This window comes from Lutra lutra, chromosome 14, assembly GCF_902655055.1.
Source record: "Lutra lutra chromosome 14, mLutLut1.2, whole genome shotgun sequence".
In the NCBI taxonomy this organism is placed as follows: Eukaryota; Metazoa; Chordata; class Mammalia; order Carnivora; family Mustelidae; genus Lutra; species Lutra lutra.
Window position 1 is genome coordinate 82,669,140 of NC_062291.1, and position 26,897 is coordinate 82,696,036.

General features: G+C 50.5%; 1 protein-coding gene and 1 long non-coding RNA gene across 5 annotated transcripts in view; both read right to left on the reverse strand.

Annotated features, from left to right (window-relative positions):
• Positions 1-26,897, reverse strand: part of UROS (uroporphyrinogen III synthase) — a 30,084-nt gene that overhangs the window by 1,689 nt on the left and 1,498 nt on the right. For 2 of the 4 annotated variants that reach the window (XR_007122741.1, XM_047702945.1), the window contains 8 exons: positions 18,685-18,773; positions 18,417-18,500; positions 16,574-16,670; positions 14,232-14,306; positions 8,606-8,680; positions 3,550-3,630; positions 3,135-3,220; positions 2,041-2,139 (listed from right to left, as the gene is read on the reverse strand). Coding sequence is in view for 3 of the 4 variants with exons in the window: in XM_047702945.1 (XP_047558901.1) it covers positions 2,041-2,139; positions 3,135-3,220; positions 3,550-3,630; positions 8,606-8,680; positions 14,232-14,306; positions 16,574-16,670; positions 18,417-18,500; positions 18,685-18,773 (686 nt within the window). In the remaining variant the exon portion in view is untranslated. Of the gene's footprint in view, positions 1-2,040; positions 2,140-3,134; positions 3,221-3,540; positions 3,631-8,605; positions 8,681-14,231; positions 14,307-16,573; positions 16,671-18,416; positions 18,501-18,684; positions 18,785-26,897 lie in introns of those variants that run through there. The other 2 variants (XM_047702944.1, XM_047702946.1) reach the window with 2 other exon arrangements.
• LOC125084946 (uncharacterized) lies at positions 11,589-13,296 on the reverse strand. Its single transcript, XR_007122742.1, has 2 exons — positions 12,655-13,296; positions 11,589-11,968 (listed from the first exon to the last, which is right to left on the reverse strand). It is a non-coding gene; the product is annotated as an uncharacterized LOC125084946 (long non-coding RNA).

Here is a 26,897-nt window from a genome sequence, read left to right on the forward strand (position 1 = left end):
ACACGCGGGGACAGCTGCTCGGCTTTGTAGGTCGTAGGGAAATCCAAGTCAGAGCTACCCCCCGGCCGCCGGGATGGCTCTGAGTGTGAAGACAAAGATGAGAAGTTCTGCGAAGGACGTGGAGGAACCGGAACCTTCCCACACGGCTGGTGCGGAAGTGGAGAGCTACAGCTGCTCGGGAAGACACTAATTCTTCAAAATTACCAAAGTTAGACCTAAAGTGACCGTGCGGCCCAGCAATTCCCCTCCTTAGTTCATGCTCAAGAGAAATGGAAATACGCGTCCGCTTCAAAACTGTAGTCAGGTGCCCAGCATCACTCCTGCCTGCCCGGGAGCGGACCCAGCGCCAGTGCCCGTTGCGGAGGAGCAGATGAAGACGTGGTGCTGTGGCCCCAGCACGGACTCTCCCACGGCCACAAAAAGAAGCAAAGTCCTGAAAGGCCACAGCCCGGGGGAGCCTCGAAAGCACCACGCTGATAAGCAGAGGAAGGCAGTCCTGAGAGCCCAGAGAGCAGCTCTGTGGAGACTGTGGTTACCAGGCTGCTGGGCCCGTCACAGCAGCGAGAACTGGGGGCAGCCCAGCACCCCAGCTTCTCCCAGCCTCCAGGGAGGAAAGGGCGGATTATGGGCCGGTCACTAACTGCCTGAGCACGTCAGGTTCTAATCTTCTCAATCTTTCCAACCCTGAGCGTCTCCTCTCCCGTCATTTAACCTCTCTGGGCCTGAGCTGCTTCACCTGTGGTCAGGACAGTGGTCCCAGTTTTGCCTGATTCCTACCACTGGACCGGTGGGCGCATTCTACAAGAGACTGCCCGGAAATGTTCCATCAGCTGGCCATGGCTCAGGTGTCACCACGGCTAACAACGTGGCACACGTCTTCGTGGGTTCAAATCCCTTCCTCCTGTGAGACTTAGGGCAAGACACACAACTGCTCTGGGCCCAGTACCCCCTGCAGAACAGGGAGCCGGCACTGAGTCTGCAGGCCGTGAGACGCACCCGGAGTAAAAGCCAAGGGCGTTCACTGTGTATGAGGACGGGCGTGCTGGCGGCCCGTCCTCCGCCCTCTCCTCGGTCCCACTGCAGCCAGTTCAAGAGCCTTCCCGTCACAGGCCCCAGAAGCCTCGTCGATACTTGTAGACGCCCAGCAAATGGGGTCCCTCACAAGGGGAATGTCAAGCTTTTGAATTAAAAGACATGAAAAGAGGGAATGGCTTTTAGAATAGATAAAGCCAAGATGTTTCGATGGGAAACCAGGGAAAGGATGCTAGGACGCGTGCCAGGTTCTGGCCAAGGACTGGCCCAAATTCTCATCCGGTCCTGAGACTCCTCTGTTGGAGAAGACCACAGACAGCAGCCCCCCTCGACTGTAGCTCCCTGAGCAGCCCCTGCCCCCTTACTCGTGGTTTCACTGTCCACACTGCCAGTTCCCCGCAGTCAACCGCAGTCCAGCCCAGCCTCTCGCTGCGTCACTTGCCTCCATCAACCCCCCTCCCCTTGTCTCGTCACGGAGACAGGTTCCCATCTCACATCTCGGGAGGAGGAGGGTGCGTGCACCACAGCAAGGCGTCCTGAGAGTTCACGTCACTGTGATCACAAGACACTGCTGTAACGGCTTTATTGTTAGTGGTTGTTAATCTCGGACGGGGCCTAATGTAGAAATTAAACTTCATCACAGGGATGTATGTATAGGAAAGAACACACTCTGTCAGGACTGGGTAGTAGCTGTGGTTTCAGACATTCACTCGGAGGTCTTATCCCCCGCAGATAAGGTGTGACTGCGTGTCTCTAAAGGCCACAGAGGAATCATCGTCCTCATGGTACAAATGAGGAAACAGGCTCAGAGAGATTAAGTAACTTGTCCAAGAGCACCAGCCAGGAAGTGGTGCTGGAGAATTCTAGAGCCCGGCCGTTCCAGGGCTACGAGCGGACATCATGGTGTCTGCTAGGTCAGGAGTACTCTGACTTTACATGGAAACTCTAGGATAATTGGCAAGAATTTTAAAAAATCTGAAAAGACCAAAAGCCCACTGAATACCTCACCTTAATTCGATTGATGCTGTCACCAGATAACTCTTGAATGTGCCTGAGGCTGTATGTAAGGCCGGAGGGACTGAAGAACGTGATGCTGGCCGGAACGCCCTGCACGGAGAGCACAAGACCAGTCTGTTGGCACAGGCCAAGAAGAGAGAACGTTCCCCTGGTTCTTCTAGCCAGGTGCCATCAGCTCTGGAGCCCCAGGAGGCAGGCCCCACAGAGTCACAGCAGGAGGGTTCCTGGTGGCCGCGGCCGCCTCTGCTCCCTAGGCCAAAGCCAAGTTCAAGTGAGGCACCATTTAGAGGGCTGGGTGCCTTTGGGGAGGTTGGGTACTGCTCCTCATCGTTCTGCTGGCCCACAGGTCTGTCTCTCTGGCCAGAGGACATGGCAACCGTGGACCCCCATGCCCAGCCGAGCAGACGGTGCCACGAGCTCACATGGCCAGAGTGGCCCTGATGAGTGAGATGGCAGTCCAGGCCCGCTCCCTGTCAGCTCTGCATCCCTTCTCAGGAGACAGAAGGTGCACTGGCTGCACAGCCTTTCTGTTTCGGTCTGCACTACGGGACATGCAGAGCCAGCAAACCATTCGGAAGCCTGTCCTGGGAGAGGGAGGGGAGGCAGCCCATTGAGTACAGATGTGGAAAAGTCTCGAACAGGCACCACCCACCATCCTGCCTGAAGCCTTCAGAGGCCCCTGTGGCTTCCCAAATTCAGTGCAGACCCCTCGGTGGGCACTGTGGGCCTTCCCAGTATGGGCCCTGCCTCCCCTCCCAGCCTCTGCCCCTGCGGCTCCCCCAGTTCCCCACACAATGGACAGTCGCATGAGGGCCCCTAGCTGCCCAAGCCCACTAGGTCTGGGGTGGAATCCACAGGGCTTTATGCATATTATCTCCTTTCATCCTTCTAGAAACCTTACAGGAGAGATCTGTTCCCATTTCGCAGATACAGAGATGGAGCCTTGGGAAGTCATGCAACTGGGGATGGTGGGACCATGCACAGGGGTTTGGGCCTCTTGTCCCCAGGCCTCCACCACTCAGATGCCTGCTCCCCTCAATCCTCCCACCCCCTCGCCTGGAACTCCCCCTGCAAGCACCACCCACCTGCTTAGAATAGTAGCTGTTGAGGTTCACTTGGATTCCTGGGTGTGGGATCTTCTGATAGACAGTTATGCTTTCCATGGGGATCCCTGGGCACAATCAAAAGCAGAAAACAGGCTTCGTTCCACTGTGAACACTGGGCTCCCTCCTGAGACTGTCCTCTGTACGGGGACCTGCCCCAGGGTCCATCCGCACCAGCACTACCCATACTCTTGGCGAAGGCTGTGACACCCTGCGGGCTCCTGGCTATGGTCAGGACAGCAGCCTGCACCCCACACCAAACATGACTAGAAGGGGCGGCCCACCCTCCCCTGGGGGCTCCACACAGCCAACCCCGAACGCAGACCGCAGAGGCTCCTGGCAGCCCTGAGGGGGCAGACCGGGGGACTGTGCCCACAAGCCAATGCACTGTCATCACCTCTGTCCTTGAGCATTTTCGGCAGGATTTCTCCTTTGACGGTTCCACAGGGAAACAGAAGGGGCAATGCCGGTGACTCCCCTGTGGATAAAGAACCAGACTTTGTTAACCCTTTCAGGAAGGGGGTGCACATGCCCAGGACACAGGGAGCAGCAGCTCCAGCCCACCCGGTGACTGTGAGTGGGAGGGAAGAAGCTGACCTTGCTGTAGGAAGATCACAGAGGATTCGGCCACGGAGCTCAGAAAATGGGGATCCCCACATGCCGGGGCCGCTGTTCCCCAGGTCCCTCCGGCCCCTCTGGTCCTGATGCGGCGCTGGGCGGCAGGCACGAGCTAGCATGCCGCTCTACACCTGGCTGGAGTCAGAAGCCAGGGCCCACGCTCACAAGGCAGCAGGGAAATGGCAGCCACACGTGGCTGGGCAGCCATTCCCAGAGAGAGACAAGCTGCCTGCCTACTGTCCCCTCAGGATGGTGGCCACCCTGCTAAGTGCCCACAGGGTGGATGGGTGGCTGTGGAGGGACCCGGCCTGCTGAGAAGGGCCCTGCCTCCCACCCAGCTCCCCATCTCCACTCTAGGAAGACCTAAGGGTGCGTCCAGCTCCAGGCTCTCTGCAGAATGAAGACGGCATGTGGTCTGAGCTCTGACCTGAGACATTACCATCCAACAAAACCGATGGGCGAAGCCTCCCCAAATGTGAACATTTTGATCGAACTAACCAATCCCCTCCGACGTCCGTCCATCAGTTGGAAGAAGTCTTAGTGGCTGTTGCTCACGCACAAGCGCATTATTCTGTCCCCATCCGATCTCCCCAAACACCTCTGTGGGGACTGCAGTCAGAGGAAGGAACAACCCAAGCTCTTCCCGTCCAGCACCATCTCCCCGAAGGCCAAGCCCAACCACAGGGACAACTTCCTTTTTCCAGGTTATTCAATAACTACATACTGGTCAATGTGTTCTTGATTTAAGCTGCTCTGTAACTATCAGCATGGACATAAAAGAACACAAGGAATTGGGAAAAATTCGAATGTAGACAATAGATGCCCACTGATTGCTCTTTTCCAGTGGGAGGAAATGTTTCATGTGCTGTGGACGCCGTCCTTGGAGACAAATTTCCAAAGTGATGTTCAGGTGCAACTTTCTTACCCAGAGCCCAGGCGTCCCTCCAGTGTCATCTATCCATGAAGTTAGGCGTGGGGGATGCAGGATTCTTGGGGCCAAAGCTGCTCCCACAGAACCCCACAGCCACCTGCTCTGGGGCAGCTTCGAGAATCTAGCAGAAAAACCAAGGGCCTGCCAGTCCAGCAAGCCCAGCTCTAGATGTGTGCAAGAGGCCTCTGGAAGATTCCAGCATCTGCTCCTCAAGGCATCTCTTCGGAAGATCTAGCCCAATATTGAATTGCTCGTGCTTATTCTCGGATAGCTGGCCACTAACTCAGAAAATGGGAGCTTAGCATGTGTGTCCTGGTACAGGGCAGATGACTGTCTTCTCTCACCATACCATCAGTGCCTGGAGAGCCAAGCCACGCATGCAGGCCCAATCTGCCCAGCTGACTTTGTGGAAACCAGTGACACTCTCAGCAAAGGAGGAAAACCTAAAAATGCCCCAGTAGAATTCTCTTCTGCCAAGTGGAGTTCTACCACAACTATCCTTCCTGGGACCTACCCTCTTCAAGAAGTCAGAGGCAAAGAACCCATCTTTTGTGGGGAAGTTTACTGTCTGCAGATTTTTAACTCACACAGGCCAGTGCTGATGCTGGCTGGTTCTGCAGAGGTGTGAGAATTTTCCCAGATCAACAGGGAGAGATGGGGGCCTGGCAGGGGCCTCACCCAACAGAGAGGACTCAGAATGGTGACTCCCAGGGCTCAGAGGCCGCCCATTCGTTTAACAGGGCTGTGGGGGTGAGGGCCAGCAAGAGCGCTGAAAATCCCAGGAGAGGGTTGTGCAGAGGGGCTGGGGACTCCATAAATAGTCAATGTGGAAATTAAGGTAAAAAGGCTGATTTAAAAAAAAAAAATGCCATTTCACTGGAGGACATGTTTGTGGCCGGAAAACTCCATCTACTGCCAGGTCGGCACTGATATCAGCCTCCCAGGCAGGGCTGGGAGATGCGGCTGTGCAGAGATTCTCATGGTGGAGAATCCGGACAGCAGGGCTGGTGGCAAGGGAAGGAGGGCCAAGCAAGTCGGCGAGGCTGCAGGGGTGGCCGTTGGCAGCCCCCGAGCCGGGGACATTTCAGATAACCGCACGCCCCTCTGCCTGACTCAGGCGCACCCCCTCTCTTGCAGAATGCTGTAATGCCCCCTTCTACCATTTATTTGCTGCTCGCTTTTCCATTAGAGCGGATCTCCTGGAAGGGGAGAATTTTCTGCCAGAACAATGAGCTAAACGGGTTAAAAGTTTTATGAGTCTGCAGTGGCACATGACACGTGGTAAAAAGTGTTAAGTAAAAGAGAGAAGCAGTAACTACGAATTGGCCTGTTGAGCGCAAACACTGGAAGTAGACTTTTAGCTTTTAAAATCCAGTTTCAGAGCTTGCGGGGGGAGAAAATCATTAATGCCTTGGTAAAACCAAGGTGGAAGTCCCTATTAGCAGTCAAGAAGGATTCATATTTGGATATTCTAACTGCGACTGAAGATTTATTAGGACACACGGGCGTGCTGGTTACAGATGAGAAAAAGAAACAAAGGCTTCGCAAATGATGCAGCCCAGTCTCTGCGGAGATAAGGCAGAGTGCATCCCTATCTCCCCTCGAAGCCTTGAGTCCATTAATGGAAACACCAGTGTGATATCTCAGAACGACACAGATCCTTCCTGCTTGTGTGTGCAGAGCATGGAGCCTCTGGATCTGAGAGTGAGGAACGACTCAGTTTCCTTCCATCTCTTTCTAGAATTCGTGCGTTAGTGGTGAGCACAGCCTGGTCATCTATCCTGGAGACAGAGCTAAATGCCATCCCACCCATGGAACCAGTCATTCATCTTCCTGAACCAAGGATGCACTTAATGCCCCGGGGAATGCCAAGCTCCACCATTTACATTGATTTCTACTTTAAAACAGAATGGCTTTGTTACTGTTTGATGGTGACCATTATCTCCTAAGAACATCAGAAATTTAAGAGCCTGGTGTTGGAGCATTCTGGAACACGGGCATCCCACACCATGAAATTCTGGGGAAAAACCCAAACACATGATGTTCCTCTCGCCCTGGAAGAGCTGAGGCTTGGTGATCCTCAAAACAGTCCAATGGGCCCGAGGACCCTGAGGCTCCCAGGACTGTGCTCACCCCTGGACCCCGGCATAACAGCCTGTGGCTTCTCAGCAGCTTTTGACGCCTGGCTGCACGGTAGTGCGCTCCTGGCAGGCCTGGGCTGACGTTCACGAAAATGGCCGCTCAGCTTGGCTAGGGCTGTTGGCAGGGACCAAGCCCTCTCTTGCCTCACCCCCCGTATGCCCTCCTGTCCCACTAGAACAGCTGAACAGTGCTCAGCAAACACTGCGTCGGGACACCTGTGTGCCAGGCCATGAGGCAGGAGTAGGTTAAGCGACAAGGTGAGGCACAAAGGGCATGTGTGTGGTGGGGGTGGCCAAAGGAGGGCCACGGTCTCCAGGACAGCGGATGTGGAAGGAACGCAGTCTGTGGCGTCCCTGTCACACGGGAGCCTTCGTGAAGGACAGAGTCTCTGTTGGTAGCACTGAAAGGAGGGCTGAGCAGAGACAGCCATGCGGGAAGGGGGGAAACGAGTGTGCTGGGAGCCATGGTGGCCGGCCAAAGCGCCACAGAGCTGGCCACTAGAGTTGTGGGCCAGGCGACTGTCCTGCTGAAGAGCCCCCAAGGCCCTGCAGTTCACGTGGAGTGGTGGACACAAGAGCTGGGGCAGGAGGCCCAGCAGTGCTGCCCTGGGATGGGAACGCAGTGCTGGGTACTCGACTCAGTCCTCCACTCCAGCCCAGGCCAGCACCTGCTTCGGCCAGGATGGGGCCCAGAGGGGTCACTGCATTAGGGCTCACCTCCTTCGTCCCTGGGGCTTTGGAGGGTCTCCGAAACACACCCCCTCAGTAAGAAGAGCATTTTTCAAAACTTAAGAGACTTCAGCCAACTAAAGCAAAGAGCTGGGCTCGGACATAGTAGTGGTTGTGACCAGAGGGGCAGGGAGCACCTTCCCTCCAGCTGCCCTGCCCCACTGCCCACCAGTAGCCTCCACCGCAGCCCTGGACACTCTGCGGGGGCAGAAGCAGCAGTGGGAAGGCATGTCTGTTGAGTGCTGTGGGACGGGCAGGGGGCCATCTGGAGCCCAGCGTACACTGGCATCATGTGTGTTTCATCTCTGAGTATCTAGTACCTCGTGAACAGCCCGTGATGGGGCGGTGATCATTCGACTCACTTTTACCAATGGGCAGGGGCGAGAGGACTTAAGAGCGAGTGTCTGCCACCGGGTTAGCCCTGGCGGAGAGAGGATGGGAGATACAAGCGAGGAGGACCACTCTGCTGGAACCCCTCTGGCCCTCCGGTGCCTCTCGCTCCAAGAGCTCCCCCACATCTTTGCTTCCATCAAGCCTGAAACCCCATTGAAAGGCAGACCCCTCTTCACTAGTGCCATCTCAGGTCTGGGGCCACATGCTGCCCAAGGACGTGCTCCCAGGGAGTGGGCTGCTTGGAGAAGGAGGTGGCCCGAGAGGAGCCGGTGGCGGGGTGGGCGAGGAGCAGACACAGACTCAGGGAAGGTTCCCAGTGGCAAGAGCCCACCTCCACTCCTGTCAGCATCACTGTAGATGGTCTCCTGGGATTTGTCTCTGAATGTTTCGTTTGTGTCATGTTCCAGTTGTCTCCAGTCCTCTGGTGGAGGGGGCGGAGAGAGGCGGGCTGAATTCCAGCAACACAGACACATACAGGAAAAGGAGCCTGCAGTCCCACAAGCAAACTGCACACTGTGCACCAACCAGCGTCACCACGGAGAACGTGCCCAGAAAATGTTGCTCTCCCAGGGTGGGGGTGGGGTGAGGCCAACGAACAAAGAGTAAATGGGCGTCACTTGGGGTGACCTTTTTCTACTTACGGGAACAGATGTATTCTGCAAGCTTTTCTGCATTTCCAGAGTTTGCTCCTTCTGTGTCCAGGCCGATTTTCTTCACTGAAAAACAACAAAAGAAAAGTGTTTTCCTTAAAGACCTCCCTTCCTGGGTTGCTTGCTAATGTGCAAATGCACAGGAACATCTCCTCCTGAAGGCTGGTACGGGATGATGGCAGGCATGTGTCCAACGTGAGGGTGCTGGGCCCTGGGCCCACCCTTCCTAGATGTGTGACTTTGGGTCATGCGCCCATTTCTCCAAGCCCCACTGAGCTCATCTACACGAGGGGGACACCAGCCACAGGGGACTGCTTTAAAGATTTTACAAGATGACGAGAGCGAATCCTGGCCATCCAGGGGGAGCTGAAGAAAGGCGGCTTTCTTATCGGCCAGTGAGGAGTGGCGAGCATTTGGGATTTGCTACGTCTCACAGGGCATGCGAGGGCCCTCGTTCTGTCGGGGAGATGAGGCCAGCCTGAAACAGAACGGAGGGCAGGAGAGGTTCCACGGGATCCTGCCAACAAACACCTCCAGCACCTCAACTACGGGCCTTCTGGGCTGAGGGGTGAGCAGCTTCCATTAAGGAGCGCGGCAGGAGCAGCCCCCCACCCCAGGGCCCTGTGCACTCTTCCACACGGGAGATGCTGGCCCGTCCGCAGACGATGCCAAGGGAGGAAGGGCCGGGGCCCCTGCGCCGTCTGCACTCACCCCCTGTCCACGGGCTGCGGCACCCCCTAACGGAGGTGGGGCTGTGCCCATTCTCTTTAGGATTCACGTGAGACCCGCCAGCTAATAATAAACCGCAGCTTTCACGTCAACACCGTCAGCTTTTCATTTACAGGTCATTGCTAGTGTCCCGAGCCCAAGAGTCAAAAGTCACATGCCGCCGTAAACTTTGTTCTGGAACAAAGCCCTGCTTATACTGCACGGCTGCCGCGGCCGGGCTGCCCCTCCTCTGACTGGACTGGGAGGGTCTCAGTACACCACATCCCTGAAGACCCCCCCAGGACGGAACTGGGACCTAAGACTGCAGTGATGTCGCTCTTTACCGTTGGCTCGCCCGCCCGGTTCCTGCGGCGACTAGACGGGAGGAGCCACGCCGAGACTCTCGCGCCCTGTTCCCAGGGAGCCCTGGCACAGATGTTCGTCCCCACAACGACTCGGGGCCAAGGGCTCCTGAGAGCAGGGAGCAGAGCCCCAAGCCGGCCAGCGCCTGTCAGCTCTGTCTGCGAGGCTCTCAGTAGAGGTCAGGGAGGGATGTTCGCAGGAAGGTCTCCACCCCTGTGGCGGCAAGGCTGGCTCTGCTCTAAGCGGGTGCCAGGTTTCAGCCCAGGGCCTCGGGCGCAGGCAAGCCCGCCTCCGGGGACTCCCCAGGCCGTGGTGACAGGGGAGCTTCAAGTGACTCACACCTGTGAAACAAACCAGTGTGCCCCCAGACAAACCTGCCATCGTGTTCTTTACATTTAAGAGCTTAAGGCGAGGACTGCCATGGTGGGCCCAGTCGGGAGCTTGGGTAAACCTGGGGTGAGCCCCCCTGCTGGTGGACGCCTATGCTCGAAGGTACTGTGCGGTTGTCTCAAGGGGAGGAAAGTTCTTAGTTCAGGGTGCCTGGGGGCTTCAGACGGTCAAGCGTTTGCTCAGGTCATGATCCCAGGGTCCTGGGATGGAGTCCTGCGTCAGGCTCCTGGCTCCTTGCTCAGTGGGGAGTCTGCTTCTCCCTCTGCCTGCTGCTCCCCCTGCTTGTGCACTCGCTCTCTCTCTCTCTCTCTCTCTCTCACAAATAAAATCTTAAAAGAAAATGCTTAGTGCAAAGGCAAATCATAAGAATCAACAGGTGGGATGTGAAGACACATTAAGGTTATAGACACAGATGATCTCAGTATTCTCCCAGAATTCATGGGAAAATGAAGCAATGAAAAATACTCAAAAATTAGGTATGGTTTATGGGCTGCCTGAGTGGCTGTCGGGCGAGGATCCAGCTCTGGAGTTTTGGCTCTTGGGTCCCAGGATCAAACCCTGGGTCGGACTCCTCGCTCAGCAGAGAGTCGGCTTGAAGATTCTCTTCCTCTGCCCCTCGGTCCACTTGCTCTCTCGAGTGTACTCACTCTATCTCTCTAAAGTAAATAAATCCTGATGGACTTTGACATCAAGACCACTAGCTTGGGCCAAGTTTCCATTTCCATTATGAGAAACATTTGTATCTTCTCTTTGCTTCAACTGTTCCATTCTCCTGACCTGATGTGCAGCTTCTGGAGGGAGCCAGAGGCAGCTCTCAGGCCAGAGGGCTCCTGCAAGATGGCCCCTGGTGACCTCGGTGCTCCCACCACTGTGACATCCCCATCCCTTGAGCTTGAGGCTGGACTGGCTGTATTCAAACAAAAGAAAGATGGCGGAAGTGAGGGGATGTCACTCCCAAGATTAGACGATGAAAAGACTGGTTTCTGGCCTGGAGGCTCTCTTGTGCTGGCTCTTGGATTGTCTTATACTAGGGGAATCCTGCTGCCGTGTCCTAGGGCAGCCCTCAGAGAGGGCCACGTGAGGGCTAGGAAGTGGAGCCATATGTGTGGTCTTGGAAGCAGAACCCCCAAGTCAAGTCTTGATATATCTGCAGCCTGGTGAGAGACCCCAAGCCAGATGGACCCAACTTAGCTATTCCCAGAAACTGTGGACTTGCAGAAACTGTAAGAAATCAAATGCTTATTGTTTCTGGCCACTAAGTTTTGGGCAATTGTTATGCAGCAGAAGATGACTGATGCTTGGACTCAGGACTCCTCCGGCTGTCCATGTTCAAATTCCTTTCACTCTCCACACACTTGCTGGGCCTCGGGATGAACAGAAGCGTCCAGCAGTTCACTAGAGAGAGGTCCTCTGGGACACCATGTCTGGGAAGGTGAACTTAGAAGGTTCCAAAGTTGGGTGACTGACTTTCATGTTAAGATAGAATGTGGTTTCTCCTAAGAGATTGTTTTTCCCTTTTCTTTTTAAAAAGTAATAGAGATTACTTTCAATTACTTTTAATCACACAGCAGTGTGGGTCCCAGCTGAGCCAGCCGAGCACCTCTCTCCCAAGAGAGGGGGGATCCCATGGGACCAGGCTCTGCCATCTGGAGCACACGGGAGGCCGGCCCACACTAGCCGGCTCTGTCCCGGGTTTCTCATCCCGTATCCCCACTTTTGCTCTTGGGGTTTTTTGTCATTTGACAGAACAGTGAGATGCAGCCTGCACAGGGGTGCCACTGAGATGAGACTAAAGGTGGCGTGAGCAGAACAGGACCATTTACAAACATGCCGTATTTGAGAGCTGAAGTGATGTGTAAGTCCAAAGTTGCCACGAGAATTTTCTTTCCTCTTCTACTTCAGAAAAAAAGAAACAGTGAAAGGAAGGTGTAAGCAAATTCTTAACTGATCTGGGGAGGGGATGGGAGAGTGGGGGCGGTTTCCTTGGTAACCAAGGCCCGATCCCCTCTTCACTGGTCTGCAGAGCCCCGAGCTACAAGCTGCTCTGTGTTGAAAAGCGACACACCAGCTCTTCATTAGTCAAGCAACTTGCAGCTCAAGAGATGGGGATGTCACAGTGGTGGGAGCACTGAGGTCACCAGGGGCCGTCTTGCAGGAGCCCTCTGGCCCGAAAGCTGCCTCTGGCTCCCCCCAAAAGCTGCACATCAGGTCAGGAGAATGGAACAGTTGAAGCAAAGAGAAGACAGAAATGTTTCTCATAGTGGAAGTGGACACCAGGCCCACACACTAAATTGGGAGACCGTCTATAAACAACTGGCCAGTGTCAAGGTCACGAAGCCAAAGACAGAGGCACCTTTCTGGCCTTCAGGAAACTAACTAGACATACCGACGAAGGCAAGACAAGATTCTGAATGCCGTCCTTCCGCCACGCTGGACATTACGGAGAAGTAAGAGGTAGTAGCATGTGCATGTTAATTTCTGGAATGTGAAAGTTGCAGCGATACAGGGCGATGTGCTTGTTTGTAGGGAACCTGCATTCAACTACTTGGGGTTGGTGGAATATCACGTTGGCAACTTACTCTCCAGGGGTCCAGGAAAGACTGAGTTCTTTGTATTGTAACTTAAGTTTTCTGTAAATTTCCTTCAAAATGAAAAGTATATAAAAGAAAAAACTACATAATCATCATATAGATGCATTGTAATTTATTTAACTATTCCCCTATTGGGGGCTCTCCTTTTTCCATGATTATAAATAATGCTATAATATACATTCGCATATAAAAACCGATTCTTTTCTCCTGCTTTGGATTATTACCTTTGGCTAGATTATCAGGAAAGGGATTAGTGGGCCAGAGGGTACAAAGCTTGTAATAGAGCCTTATTTTTTATTTTTTTATTTTTAAAAGATTTTATTTTTTTAAGTAATCTCTATGGCCAATGTGGGGCTTGAACTCACAACCCTGAGATCAAGCATCGCATGCTCTACTGACTGAGCCAGCCAGGCACCAATGTAATAGAACTTCTGAATACATATGAACAAGTATTTCTGAAAATATATGACCCAATTTCTAATGCCATTTAGCAATATTTGAATATATTTGTCTCATTATACCTTTACCAGGACAAGCAAGAGAGGCAGAAGGAGAGGGAGAGAAATCCTCCAGCAGACTCCCTGCTGAATGCAGAGCACGATTGGGGACTTGATCATGACCTGGACCTGAGACCAGGTCCCTGAGATCATGACCTGAGCTGAAATCAAGAGTCAGACCCTTAACTGAATGAGCCACCCAGGAGCCTCTAAAATTGCCTTTTGTTATTCATAATAGATCTCTTTCCATTACACCTGAGTTTATGTTAATGGTGGTGGTTGGAAAGCCCTGAAGGAAGGGGGCTTGTTGCCAGGGGAACCAACCTGGTGATTAGAGAGGGTAGTCTCTTGCCTCCAAGGAGAAGAGTGGGGCTGGAGGTTGAATTAATCACCAATGACTAATAACTTAATCAATCATGTAATGAATCCTTAAGTACATCCTTATGTAATGAATCCTTCATAAAAACCCAAATGGTGCCACAGAGAGATGCTGGGAAGGCAGTGCACCTGGAGGGGGTGTGGAAGTGCACCTCTTCCCGCCCCCCACCTTACTCTAGGCATCTCTTCCATCTGTTGTTCATTCCTATCCTTTGAAATATCCTTTATAACAAACAGGTAATAGTTAGTAAACCATGTGCCTGATTCTGGGAGCAAATGACCCAATCCAACCCACATTTGTTAACCAGAATACAGAAGGGTGACTATGGTAATAACAGAGACTAAAAGAAGAAAAATGGTTTTTCATTCCCCAATGACTTAACCTTGTTTGTTTAAAAAAAACAACAACAACTATAGTTTAAAATATGATATTTTGCTTATTATATTTACGAATAATTAGTCAAATATGCTGCTGGTAAGGGTACAGTGAAAGCTCTCTCTCTCAAAAAAAAGTAAAGCTTTCCCAAAAAAAGGAGGGCAACTTCATCTTTCTTATCACTTAGCAAATACCAAGGGTTTATAAAGGAGATTTGTCCCAGGGACAGGGACAAAGCCAAACACACATTTTTATTACAAATCATAACATCACAGTCATTTTTTTGGTGTTTTATCTTTACCTTGATTGCTTACCTAGAGAAGCAGTAGCATTTCCGACCACATACACTGACTTAGCATTCCATTTTTCTCTCAGAGAATGTTTCCAGACTGTAAAACATAGAATTAGATGTGAGCAGCAAACAGCACAGTGGCCATCTGGACGCTGCCCAGAGCTCCTTGTTCATCCTAAGACACTTGTGAACAAGGCAAACTATTAATAACCACGTATAAAGAACAGCGTCTTGAACTAAAAATCCATTTTTGTTCTGTTCATATTCGGCAGTCAAATTTCTGAAAATCACTTCATAAATGTTTCAGTATGCCTTGCTTAGAATATTAACTCTTTTCCACAGTTGTACTAGAAGCACTTTTATTATGTACCAGAAAATAAACATAACTTGAAGAAAGAATTTGCAGGGTGACATTAAAGTTTAAAAATGTAAACTTTTATTAATTTTTTTTTTTTAAGTAATCTCTACACCCAACATGGGGCTTGAACTCATGACCCCAGGATCAAAAGTTGCAAGCCTGGGGTACCTGGGTGGCTCAGTTGGTTAAGTGTCCGACTCTTGGTTTTGGCTCGGGTCATGATCTTGGGGTCGTGGGGTCGAGCCCTGTGTGGAGCTCCATGGGAAGTCTGCTTGAGATTCTCTCTCTCCCTTTCCCTCTGCCCCTCCCTCCACCCCACCCCCGTAAAATAAAATAAATAAGATCTAAAAAAAAAAAAAGAGTCACACACTCTTCCAACTGTGCCACCCAGGTGCCCCTAAAAATGCAGACTTTTAAAGAAAAAGTCACTGGTCTTTAAAAATAGCAACCTAGGGGCGCCATGGTGGCTCAGTGGGTTGAGCCTCTGCCTTCGGCTCAGGCCATGATCTCGGGGTCCTGGGATCAAGCCCCTCTGCTGAGCAGAGAGCCTGCTTCTCCCTTTCTGCCTGCCTCTCTGCCTACTTGCGATCTCTCTCTCTCTGTCAAATAAATAAATTTATTTATTTAAAAATAAATTAAAAAAATAAAAATAGCAACTTAGTGTCTAATAGAGCAACACAACTGGTTTTATTCAGGACATGTATTTGAAAGCAGTCAAGAAACTATAATCTTGGATGTGTACATTAAGTCAAAGTAAAGACCATAACTTTGCAGTTCGTGAGCAAACAAACACAATTTAACCAAGAACATTACGATTTTAGGGCAAAAACAAACAGCTTTAACTGTGGATTAAAGATATACAAAGAGAAAATGAGCTGGATGAATACACGCTGAGGCCACCGGGTGTTCACTACTGTTGGAGAAGACAAGGACACACGAGTTCTCCCTTCCTACAGTCTGATTAGGAGCTTAACTTTCCTGAACATTTAAGTGTTACGTTACCCTTTACACTCCCATGGGAAATTTCATTTTATTAATTAACTAATTTATTTATTTTTAAAGATTTGTATTTTTTTAAAGTAATCTCTGCACCTGACATGATGACCACAGTACGCATGCCTCTGGCCAGCGGCCCAGGAATACATGAGGTGCCGAATGTAAAGTATTTAACAGAGCCTGGCACACATTAGGCATTCTGTGAATGTTAGCAACGAAGCTATTTGATTGAAAGACTAAAGTGGTTGTTCAGTCTGAAGCCTGGGCTCTGTTCCTGTGTTTTGATGGGGGAAGGAGGGAGGAGGTGGGATGAAGGGACTGAGATGATCATGTCATTGAGTGCCTGGCATGGCACCAGCCATTTTTTTGATGTGCTTGGATTTTCTCATCATCTCTTTGAGGAAAGAGACTGCCACCAATATATTCTTTTTTTTTTTTTTTAAAGATTTTATTTATTTATTTGACAGAGAGAGATCACAAGCAGGCAGAGAGGCAGGCAGAGAGACAGGAGGAAGCAGGCTCCCTGCTGAGCAGAGAGCCCGATGCGGGACTCGATCCCAGGACTCCGAGATCATGACCTGAGCCGAAGGCAGCGGCTTAACCCACTGAGCCACCCAGGCGCCCCCACCACCAGTATATTCTGAGGAGAGAAATGACCACCAGCAGATGAATCCCTCAGGGTCTGGGGACTTTGGGGATCTTTCCTGTCTTCTGTTTCCCAAGGCAGCATCTGTGATGTGATACCACCAGATGCCTGCTCTGGTCAGAGACCATGAGGCTAACCTGTCATTTGTGTGGGACATTCAGAGTCTGCTTGTAAGGAGAGAGGCCATTTTCTGCTTCCTCCAAAGGTTACACAAACATGAACTAGCTTGGTACATAAATACTTTTTTGAGCTAAAAGTCACTGAGATGTTTCAAACCTGAACAATCTATTTCTGGAATCCGGTCTCCCCGCTCAGGAGAATCAGAGTAAAGAAAGTCCAGTGGAATTCAGGAGAGTCCCCTCACCTTCCGTTTTATTGTCTTTCTCCAAACACAGCTCCACTGCTTCCACTGCTCTGGGGCTGGTAAAAATGAGTCCTCCATAGCCTTCAGGATGAGACAGCTGTGCACCAAACCGCAACAGAGACATTTTACACAATGGCCAAGTTCAACATTTTCCAGATTTGCAAATGCTTCACAAAACTAATTCCTTCTATCCATCCATGCATCCTTTATCCATCCACCCACTCTTCCATCGTCACCTGCTGGGAGCTGACTATATGCCTGGAATTATTCTAGGCCTATGAGGGTGCGCAGATGAACTCACTATTCATGGCATTTCTCTCAAGCAGCTCACAGTCAAGGGGAGAGCTAAGCATGCAGGGTGGGAGTGTAGCAGAAGCAGAGAGGGGGGCCATCTGACCCATCCAGGGCTTGGGTGGGGTGCAGGCAGGAGGGCAGATTGGATCTGTATCCGTATCTGTATCAAGGGGCGCTGGGGTGGTTTGGTTGGGTAAGCTGCCTGCTCTTGACTTTGGCCCAGGGTCCTGGAGTGAGCCTGGCATCGGGCTCCATGCTCAGAAGGGAGTCGGCTTGGAGAATTCTCTCTCCCTCTGCCTCCTCTTTCCCTTCAGGTTTTCTCCCTCCTTTTCTCTCTAGGGAAATAAATACATCTTTAAAAAAACCACTGGACTCTTCAAGGGGCAATATCCATGTCGAAGCCTTGATTTTCAAAGATGGTAACAGTGACAACATTTACCAAACATTGCTCTTTTTACATATTGTGTCCCTCACTCTAAGTTCCCTGGGAGATACGTGAGGTTCCTGTCCTCTCATCGATGAAGACTTGGGCTTGGAGAGGCTGAGGAACTGGCCCATGGTGAGAGGCAGGGCCAGGACTCAAACACGTGCCTTGTGCCCCGACTCACTGCAGCATAGGGAGCTAGACAAGAGTCCAGAAAAGCCCTCAGGGGCCACGCTGGTTGGCGGTGATGGGAGAGGCTCCTGTGGAAACTCCCGTATCTGTGTGGCCACGAGGTCCAAGAAGCGATCTCAAGTGATGAGATCTCTGAGGCCTTTCAGGGCTGCTTCTGGAAGGGCACGTGGGTCTGGGTCCTTCTTAACCTCGTTCCCTCGGCACACAGCCCAGTACATGGGGCATTAACAGGTGCCGGGCCAGTGTCAGTCAGGCACATTATTGAATGAATCGTGTAGTATTTGGCCCCAAACGAAAACAAAGGCTTTCCATAAAGAGCAGGAGGGGTGAACCTGGTGCTAACGGTGGCATGGAGCCCCGGAGCATGGCTGGACACCCCAATCCATGAAACCAGCTGGCTCTTCCCCACATGTCTAGAACGGGGCTCCTGGAAGATGCCCTGAAGGTGCTTCCCTCTTGGGACAGGGTGCTCACCGGTGAGGGCTGCCTGAGCACTGAAGCTTTGATGGCAAACATCTGGAAGGCTTTACTGAGATTGTGTCCAGCAGGACAGATCCCTGTTCCCCCTGGCGGCAAACCTGACGCTGTGGGGGAGCAACGGTCTCACCCCAGCGGCCCAACCTGGGGCCTCTACAATAGTGAAGTGCATGGTCAGGACAGGTGGGTGAACCGGAGGACGCACTGGAAAGGACTGCACGGCTGGGAGCCCCCTCCCCAGACCCCGCCTTCAGATCAGGGTGGCTTCCTGGAGGAGCTGGGGACTGTCACAGGGACAGACTCACAGCCCCATGCACTGGAGCCTGGGGAGGCTACGCTGCCCTTGTCTGCAAGTCTGGTAGTAAAATGAGGGAGCAGTGTAGAAATCCTTCCAGCTCGGGTTGGCAAGGGTTCTAGACTCAGAAATTATGGTACTCAGACACCGACAGACCTTACCTTCTCAGAAAAACTGGGAAGAGACAAAAACTCAAATGATAAAACAGGGATCAGAGTGGCTTCGAGTCCATATAACCCCAATTCCTGCAAATACAAGAATACAGTTAAGGGTTGGCTAGGGTTGTTTGGAAAGTAAGGAAAAGGGTCACAGGACCAACTTAGTCTGTGTCAGCTCCTCAGAGGGTTCGCAGACCACCCCTGCCCCCTCTTAGCTTCCTTAGGAAGACAGTGTGGTGCTGGGCGGGACCCAGAGCCTCAGGCCACTTACCCTGATGTACGGATCTTGGCCACAGTCATCCTCCTTGGCGTCTTTCAGTAAGAGAACTTTCATTATGGCTTGGGAGTCCTTATAGGGCGCTGGGACAGAGCAGGGAGAAGGATGGATCTTAATTAGATCTCAGGAATTCTTCTTAAGCAATGTCAGTTGGGACAGGAGCACAGGAGGAAGGTCATCAACTGCTTGCTGAGGTGACTGACCTATCCCTCATCCGCAATGACTTAGCGTTAATGGGCTTGTTCCTTCTGAAGCCCCTGTCACTGATAAGGCCAAGGGACAGCATGCTGGCACTTGATATCACTTGGAAAGGCAGATGAAAGCCATTAGGGAAAGCCGGTGTCCTGGCCACACATTTAAGGCTCCTGAAGAGGAGTGATAAAATTTGGGGGTTGTATCATTAACAAATAGACAAATTATTTTAAAGAAATAAAGAATTACTCCATCTCAAGATAAATGTACTAAGAAGTTAATAAGCTTTTTAGGAAATAGTTACATTGACCCTTTTACTTGTTTTATAAATGATGTTTTATAAATGGTGCCAAGTATGAGATCTCTTAGAAGTTTTCTAAAAAACTGGAAAAGAATTTGTTGATATCTTTCGAAAGCCTTGTATACTTTATACTCTTTCTTCTTATGATTTCACTTCTAAGCATAAGTACTAAGGCAATATTCATAAAAGTGTGCAAAGACTAACATAAAAGATGTTCATCCTGGATCCTGGCATATGTGACAGGACAGCACTGTGTAAGTTTCAGCTCACATCAGCTGTTCATCTGATACATTTATTTGCTACAATATGATTACTACCATAGCAGCTCAGCTAAAGCCTCTGCCACGCCTCCTGATAATTATTTCTTTTTTGCAGTGAGAACAATTAAGATCAACTCTCCTAAGGAACTTGGAAGTTTGTAACAGAGTACTGTTGACTGTAATCACTATGTTGTGTATTTGGTGTCCAAGACGTTACTCCTCTTCTAGTTGCAAGACTGTATCCTGATATTTATAGTGGGAACAAAGTAAATGTCCAACAGAGAGGCCAAGGTAGTTATATGAAATTATTAAAATATTAGTCACATGGATTATTTAATCACAAAATGTGAAGTTAAAGAAGTATAATGCATGAATAGTATGGTTTTATAAATTTTATATATGCATATTTATGAGAGAATGTGCATCCGAATACTACTAATAATTACTTCTGGGTGGCAGGATAGGGTGATTATTTTCTTGTTTACCTCTTTCTGTATTATCCATTTTTTTTTACAATAAACATGATATTCTTTTTTATCAAGGGGGTGGAATTTAATATGACAACCCCAAAGGCCTCAAAATAAATGTTGCTAGAGACCTGCAGAATAAACTCTGCCTGAAATGTGGATTACTATCCCGTAAGTAGCATTAGGCCCACCAGCTGGTTACTGACTATTACACAGTGGTTGATGATAGTCAGACAGCGTGTATTGTGTGAAGCAGAAATGGGTTAACTCTGGGAGCCATTACTTGTGAGTTATTACTGAATAGGTTTCTGGAACATTATAATATCTATGGGACACCTTAGAAAAATCTGGCTCAAAATGAATTGCTTTGTATCTAAGCAACCAGCCCTGGGTGAACAAATAATAATCATGAAATCAAGTTCTAATTACTGCTGCTGTCGAGCTGTGAGCTAGAGAGACCGGGGATTTGGAGAAATGGGCAGTACTGTTCCTATCATTTCTTGGAATTACTTGGAATGTGTCTCACATAGAAATTAAGAACCGGCCTTTCTGAGATGGGCACATGCAGGTGTAAACCCGGTGAGGCATTTATTCCCAAATGCTAACGTAGGTTGTGCTGTGAAGGCATTTTGGAGATAGGATAAAGTCTATCATCGGGTGGCTTTTTGCCAGGGAGATTATTCTAGATAATCTGGGGGGGGGGGGCTCCTCCAGTCAGTGGCTTTAAGAGCAGAATGAAGGCTTTGCTGGGGCAGAAATTACACTGTGGACACAGCTTCCTCTGCTGCCCGAGCTGGCCCACCCTTCTCGGCGGCTTGCACTCAGCCTGAACTGGGGGTCTCAGACTCGCCTGGCAGCCCCTGCAGTGGCACCAGGCAGTGCCTTGCAGCAGGTCCTAATCCATATCCCCCACGAGCTCCGTATCCTTGGTTGAACCCAGACTGATCCCAAGAGCTCCTTCTGGGGCTCCAGGAATCTGTATGTCACTGAGTGGCAGGTAAAACTTAGCATTTTCAGGTAATACATACATGTTTCCAGGCCCACAAAACAAGCCAGGATTGTGGGGATTAGAAGTTGGACGCAACCTGCTGTTGGAAGCAGTTGGTCCCGGGCCGCAGACCTCAGCCCCACCATGTCCCCACCATGGCTTGAGGTTCTGGGATGCGTATCCCCAAGATTTCAAAGGATACATTTAGTGGTGTTTCCAAATTCCAAGAGCCAATCTCTCCCAAGTGTTTCTACATGTTCTCAGAAACTGACATCCGGAATCTGTCTTGGGGAGATTAGGTCTGCATTATGTATTGGGGGCAGGGCACAAGCTCAAGTCTACCAAGTGCTAGGAGATGATGTGGGAGAGATGACTGGGTGCTGATAGCTGGTTGCTGGTCCAGGGCCACCACTCTGAGAAAGCAGCATCTTAGTTGAGATCTGAATGACAACAGCAGCGAGGAGAAGCGTTCAAATGTCAGGAAGGGGCTGGGTGCGTTCCTGGGAGAGAAGGGTACACAGGGCTCTGGTGGGAAGGCAGGTGGACTTGGGACACTGTGAGATATGGGAATCCGCGGACAGGTGTAAACAGGACTGGCAGCAATGGTACTCATGCCTGAGAAAGGCCTCCAGCTCCTGCGGTGAGGACGGCCACCAGCAGAGCAGGCAGTGGTGGCGGCTGGCTTCGGCAGTGGGGCCCTTAGGAGGGGGCTGGCTCAGGGACTCACGCTGAAGACAGGGTTAACAGGACACAGGGGTGTAATTCATGGTGAAACTATCTATCCACCGCCTGACGACTGGGACTAGGTGAAAATGTCTTTCTTCTTCAAATACCATGTACACTCTGGGTTTGTTCGGTGTAATCCTATCTGTGAGTCAAAAAGTATTTCTAGACCATTACTGTGTCCTAGGCACTGGGGATATGATATGATTCCTGCCTCCCACTGGCCGGAGGGTAAAACAGACACTTTACAAATAAGTAAAGCGATGGCAGAGTCGGTGTGATAAGTGCCACGAAAACAAGTCAAGGTGCTCTGGAGGCGTAAGTGGCAAGTCTCACTTGAACTAGAGTGGGGGGCCGAGGATGCCGGGAGCCCCCAAATGTGGAGTGGGGGGCCGAGGATGCCGGGAGCCCCCAAATGTGGAGAGGGGGGCCGAGGATGCCGGGAGCCCCCAAATGTGGAGAGGGGGGCCGAGGATGCCGGGAGCCCCCAAATGTGGAGAGGGGGGCCGAGGATGCCGGGAGCCCCCAAATGCCCACCCTTCCTTTCTCACTCATAGAAATGGAATCCCTCGTTAGTAATAAGGCACACGGTTGCCCAAAATAAAAACATGTGCCTGGATGTGGCCAGGGGACTAGCTTCTGGCCCACAGGATCTACGTGGGAGTGATGTGCACACTTTTTTTTTTTTTTTTTTGATGTGCACACTTTGTGGGACCCATCCTGAGAGGGAGGTGCCCTGGCCCTACTCGTTCCTCCCGCCTCCCTGCTGGCTGGGATGTGGATGCGGTATCTGGACCTTTCCTTGGTCTGTGAGAAGCTGCAGTAATGCCACCGTCTAAACTCCTGTGACTGGAGAAAGCCATTTGGACGTAAGTCAGGGATTCTACGCATGGAAGTCATTCCTCGCTCATAGGGCAGCTGGCTGAGGTCATCCATATCTGTGCCTTTACAAACCCATGTACCTTGGCTGTCCCATGAGCCAGTCCTCCCCTCGTTGGTATTTCCTCTGCTAAGGGCAGTGTCCGTCACCTAGTCCCTGGGCCTTTGCTAGACTCTTTGGCTCTGCAGAACCTTTTGGGACTCACTCCCCAACCCTAACACCCCCCATCACCTGCAGACCTTTCTCTGAGCCTTTGGATTCTGCCCTGGGCTGAATGTGCTAACAGTACAGTGAACGGTTCCCGTCAATTAGGGGGAATCATTCTCGAGACAATATCAACTTAAATCTTCAATTACTAAGAAATTAGTAATTTGTGAGCATGATTATCTTTGTGCACTTATCAGGTGATTTCTTTCTCACTGAACCTGATGACATGGGGATCTGGCAGGGCACAGAGTCTCCAGCAATGATTCCTCTTAATTCTGCATTAGAGGTGCTTTGAGCAATGGCAGGAAGGAATAAGGGTGTCTGATTTTTATCTGCCAAGCCCAGCAGCACATCTCATGGAACCTCTTAATGGTAATTATCAGGAAGCCATCAATTTTATTACCTAAGACAACCACAAAGTACAACCCAGAAGACACATTTTCTCTATTTGCAGTGGGTCGACTGGGTTTGCTTTCAACTGTTTGCATTATTGAACTAAGCCCTTTGTACCAGAGTGGTACTTTTTTTTTTTTTTTTTTTTTTTTTTTTTTCCAGAGTGGTACTTTTTATCTTCATGCTTTTCTGTTTTCCCAAACACTGGGGTGTGCAAAGTCTATGAGAGGCAGCCTAGTATGGGGGTTAGGAATACAGTGTCCAGAGCCAGACTGCCTGAGTGGGAACCCCACCCAGCTCTGCCACTGACCAGTTCTGGGACTTTGGATGAGTTTTGTCCTCCATAGGCCGACTTCCTCACCCCTAAAACAGGACAAACCTCGTAGACTTAATGCAAATAAAGCATTAGATCAGTCTCTGGCAGACAGTAAGTGCTCAGTAACTGTGGCAGTGGTCATTGCTATGTCCTTCCAGTCGCCCAGCAACCTACGGCTGGATAGGGCAGAGCTTATTCCCACTTAGTGGGGGGAGAAAAGAAGATCACATCATGCGCAATAAAGCTACTATCAGATCCCTGACCCTCAGCCCTGTGCTGGTTCAGTGACAGCACACTTCCCTCCTATTACCCCAAAGAGAAAACGGAAAGCAGACATGAGAACAGGAGAGGAGGCATAAATTTATAAACAAGCGGCTTCCCATTGCTGTTAAGATCAGAAAAGTCCCCAATACAACCTGCGAAGGCCCAGCGTCTTCCAGCCCCGTGTCTCCGCTCTCCCCTGTGCACTCCGGCCGCCCCAGACTTCTCTGCATCCCTCAGGCCTGCCCCTCTCAGAGCTTCTAGTGCTAACTCCTACTCAGCCTCCAGGGCTAGGGGTAAACATCACTTCCTCACAGACAGTTAGGATGTGGTTTGGCGGCTCTAAGAGATCCAAGCGAACAATGGCTGAAACGGGAGAGAACTTTGTCATGGCTGGCTGGTGGCCCTGTCATGCAGAGGGGATGTGCTCCTTCTGCCTTGTTCTTCCAACATCTCCAAGCAGGAGAGGAGCTCAGAGCTGGGCAACAGACCTGTTCAGGCCATGGTAAGGTCTTTGCTGTTTATCCTGAGTGAGATGTGATGCCACTGGGGGACCGAGCACAGGGCTGATGTGCTCTGACTTATATTCCAAGAAGGTTACTTGCAGCTGTCAGGAGAAAAGACTCAAAGTAGGAAGGAGGAAGAACTGGGAGGCTCTTAGAACAGACTAGATGAGGGGCGCCTGCGTGGCTCAGTCCGTTAAGTATCAGACTCGATTTCGGCTTGGGTCATCATCTCAGGGTTGTGAGATCAAGTCCCAGGTCGGGCCCTGTGCTGAGTATGGAGCCTGCTTAAGATTCTCTCTCCCTCTGACCACTCATGTGCTCTCTTAAAAATAAATTTAAAAAAATATAGAAAAGAACAGTCTAGGTGAGAGCGGGTACAGGTTTGGGCTAGGCTGGCAAAGTGGGGAGGAGTGTACTTGGATGTGTTCTGAAGGTGGAGCCAATAGCATCTGCTTCGGCTAGATGCAAGGTAGAGGAAAGAGGAGCCAGGTTTAGAACCGGAACCATGGGGAGAATGGGAGCACTGTTAGAAGATGGGAGTGGATGGGACAAAGATTCACTTGGGACCATATTATGTTTGAGTATGCCTATTCCCCACCAAGGTGCCCTAGCCCATTTGTGCACTGTGAATGAGTTCTAGGCATGACTGCAGGCTTGTTCCCCTCAGCCCTTGGGGCCGCTGATAGGGCGCAGGTTCCCAGAACCACAGTGCACTCATCCCACGCCCACCCCGGCCGGGGCTGGCTGCCTTCCCCTGCAAACTGCACAGCTCATCTGTTGCTTACAATGTGCTGTCTAATAAGTATTAGCATTTTCTTGGTATGCTGTAATGTTAAAAAAGTTGGAGAGTACCAGCATTAAATGTCCAAATGAAGAAACTGGGTGGGCAATTTGGGCTCAGTGGGGAGTCAGGTCAGAAGACAAAGATCTGGGAGTTGTCAGTGTATAGAGTGTATTTGAGGTCTGAGGACCTGGCGAGACCACGGCCCGGGACAGAGCCCTACAGCACCCATGCGATGCCAGATCCAGTCTGGGTAGAGAGCAGAGGAGACCCTAGCAAAGGAAAAGGAACACAGACTGGGGTGAGCCTTAGTCACGCCATAACAGAATTCCACAGACTGGGGGCTTTCACAGTAGACTTTATTTCTTTCACGCTGGGCCTGGAAGTTCAGAAATCAAGGCTCCATCACGGTTGGTTCCTGGTGAGAGCTGTCTTGCCGGCTTCCAGCCTACTGTCGTCAGAGAGAGCGCCGCTGGTGTCTTCCTGGTCTTCTAAGACACCAGACCTAGAGGATTAGGGCTCCACCTAATGGGTAGAGTCGTAGGGCTTGACCTCTCATGACCTCATTTAATCTTTATGACCTCTTTTTTCTCCTTTCTCCTTTTACCTTTTTTTTTTTCCCCAGTAGGTGCCATGCCCAACATGAGGCTTGAACTGATGACCCTGACATCAAAGTCATGCTCAACCAATCAGGCATGACCCTTCGTTGCCTCTTCAAAGGCTCTATATCGAAATAAAGTCTCATTGGGGATTAGAGCTTCGACCTAAGGAATTTGGCGGGGACACAAGATAACCATAACTTAATGCGAAAAGTCCTGCTGCTCTCCCAGCACTAACAACCACTGCTTCCCCCGCTTTTTAAAGGTTTTATTTATTTATTAGAGAGAGAGGGAGGGAGGGAGAAAAAGCACAGGCAGGGGGAACAGCAAAGGGAGAAGCAGGCTCCCCACTTAGCAAGCAGCCCAGTGAGGAACTTGATCCTAGGACTCTGGGATCATGACCTGAGCCAAAGGCAGATGCTTAACCAACTGAGCTACCCAGGGCTTCCAAGAGCCGCCCTTTTAGTGAGCATTTACTTTGAGCAATTTATGGGGCTAAGCATTTTATGTTGCAGGATCTCAATCCTCATTTAAACCAGAAAGGGTAGGTATTATTATCTTTATTCCACAGAAGTGGAAACCAAAACTCCGATATGCCCAAATTCACACAGCACACTGAGTGGCAGGGGTAGGATTTAATCCCAGTCTGAAGCCCGTGCCCATTCCCTAAGCACTTGCACCATTTCTCAACTCCTGTAAGACACTCTATGCTACTTCACACTCTGACCATTCACTCCACACTGAGAGCTAGTCTGAGGACACAAAGTAAGGTTTTTCCCTCGATCTCTTCTCAACGCAATACATGTTCCCTGGAAAATTTGCGAACTACAAAAAAGTACAGTCCTTCAAAAAAACAGCAAACACAGAAAGAATTACCATATGATCCAACAGTTCCACTTCTGGGTATACACACCCAAAAATGTAAAAGCAGAGACTTAATCAGGTATTTGTACATCCAAGTTCACAGCAGCGTTATTCACAATAGTCAAAAAGTAGAAGCAACCCAAGTACCCACCAATGGACGAACGGATAGACAAAATGAGATATATATGTACAAAGGAATATCATTCAGCCTTAAAAAGTAAATTCTGACACATGCTACAACATGGATGAACCATGAGGAGTTTATGCTAAGTGAAATAAACAATTGCAGAAAAAAATACTACAGGACTCTTCTAGAGTAGTCAAATTCATAGAGACGGAGAACAGAATCATGGTTTCCAGGGACTGGGCAAGGAGGAAATGGGAGTTATTGTCTAGTTTTGCAAGATGAAGAAGGTCTGGGAATGGATGATGGTGGTTGTTGCACAACAAAGTCAATATCCTTGATGCC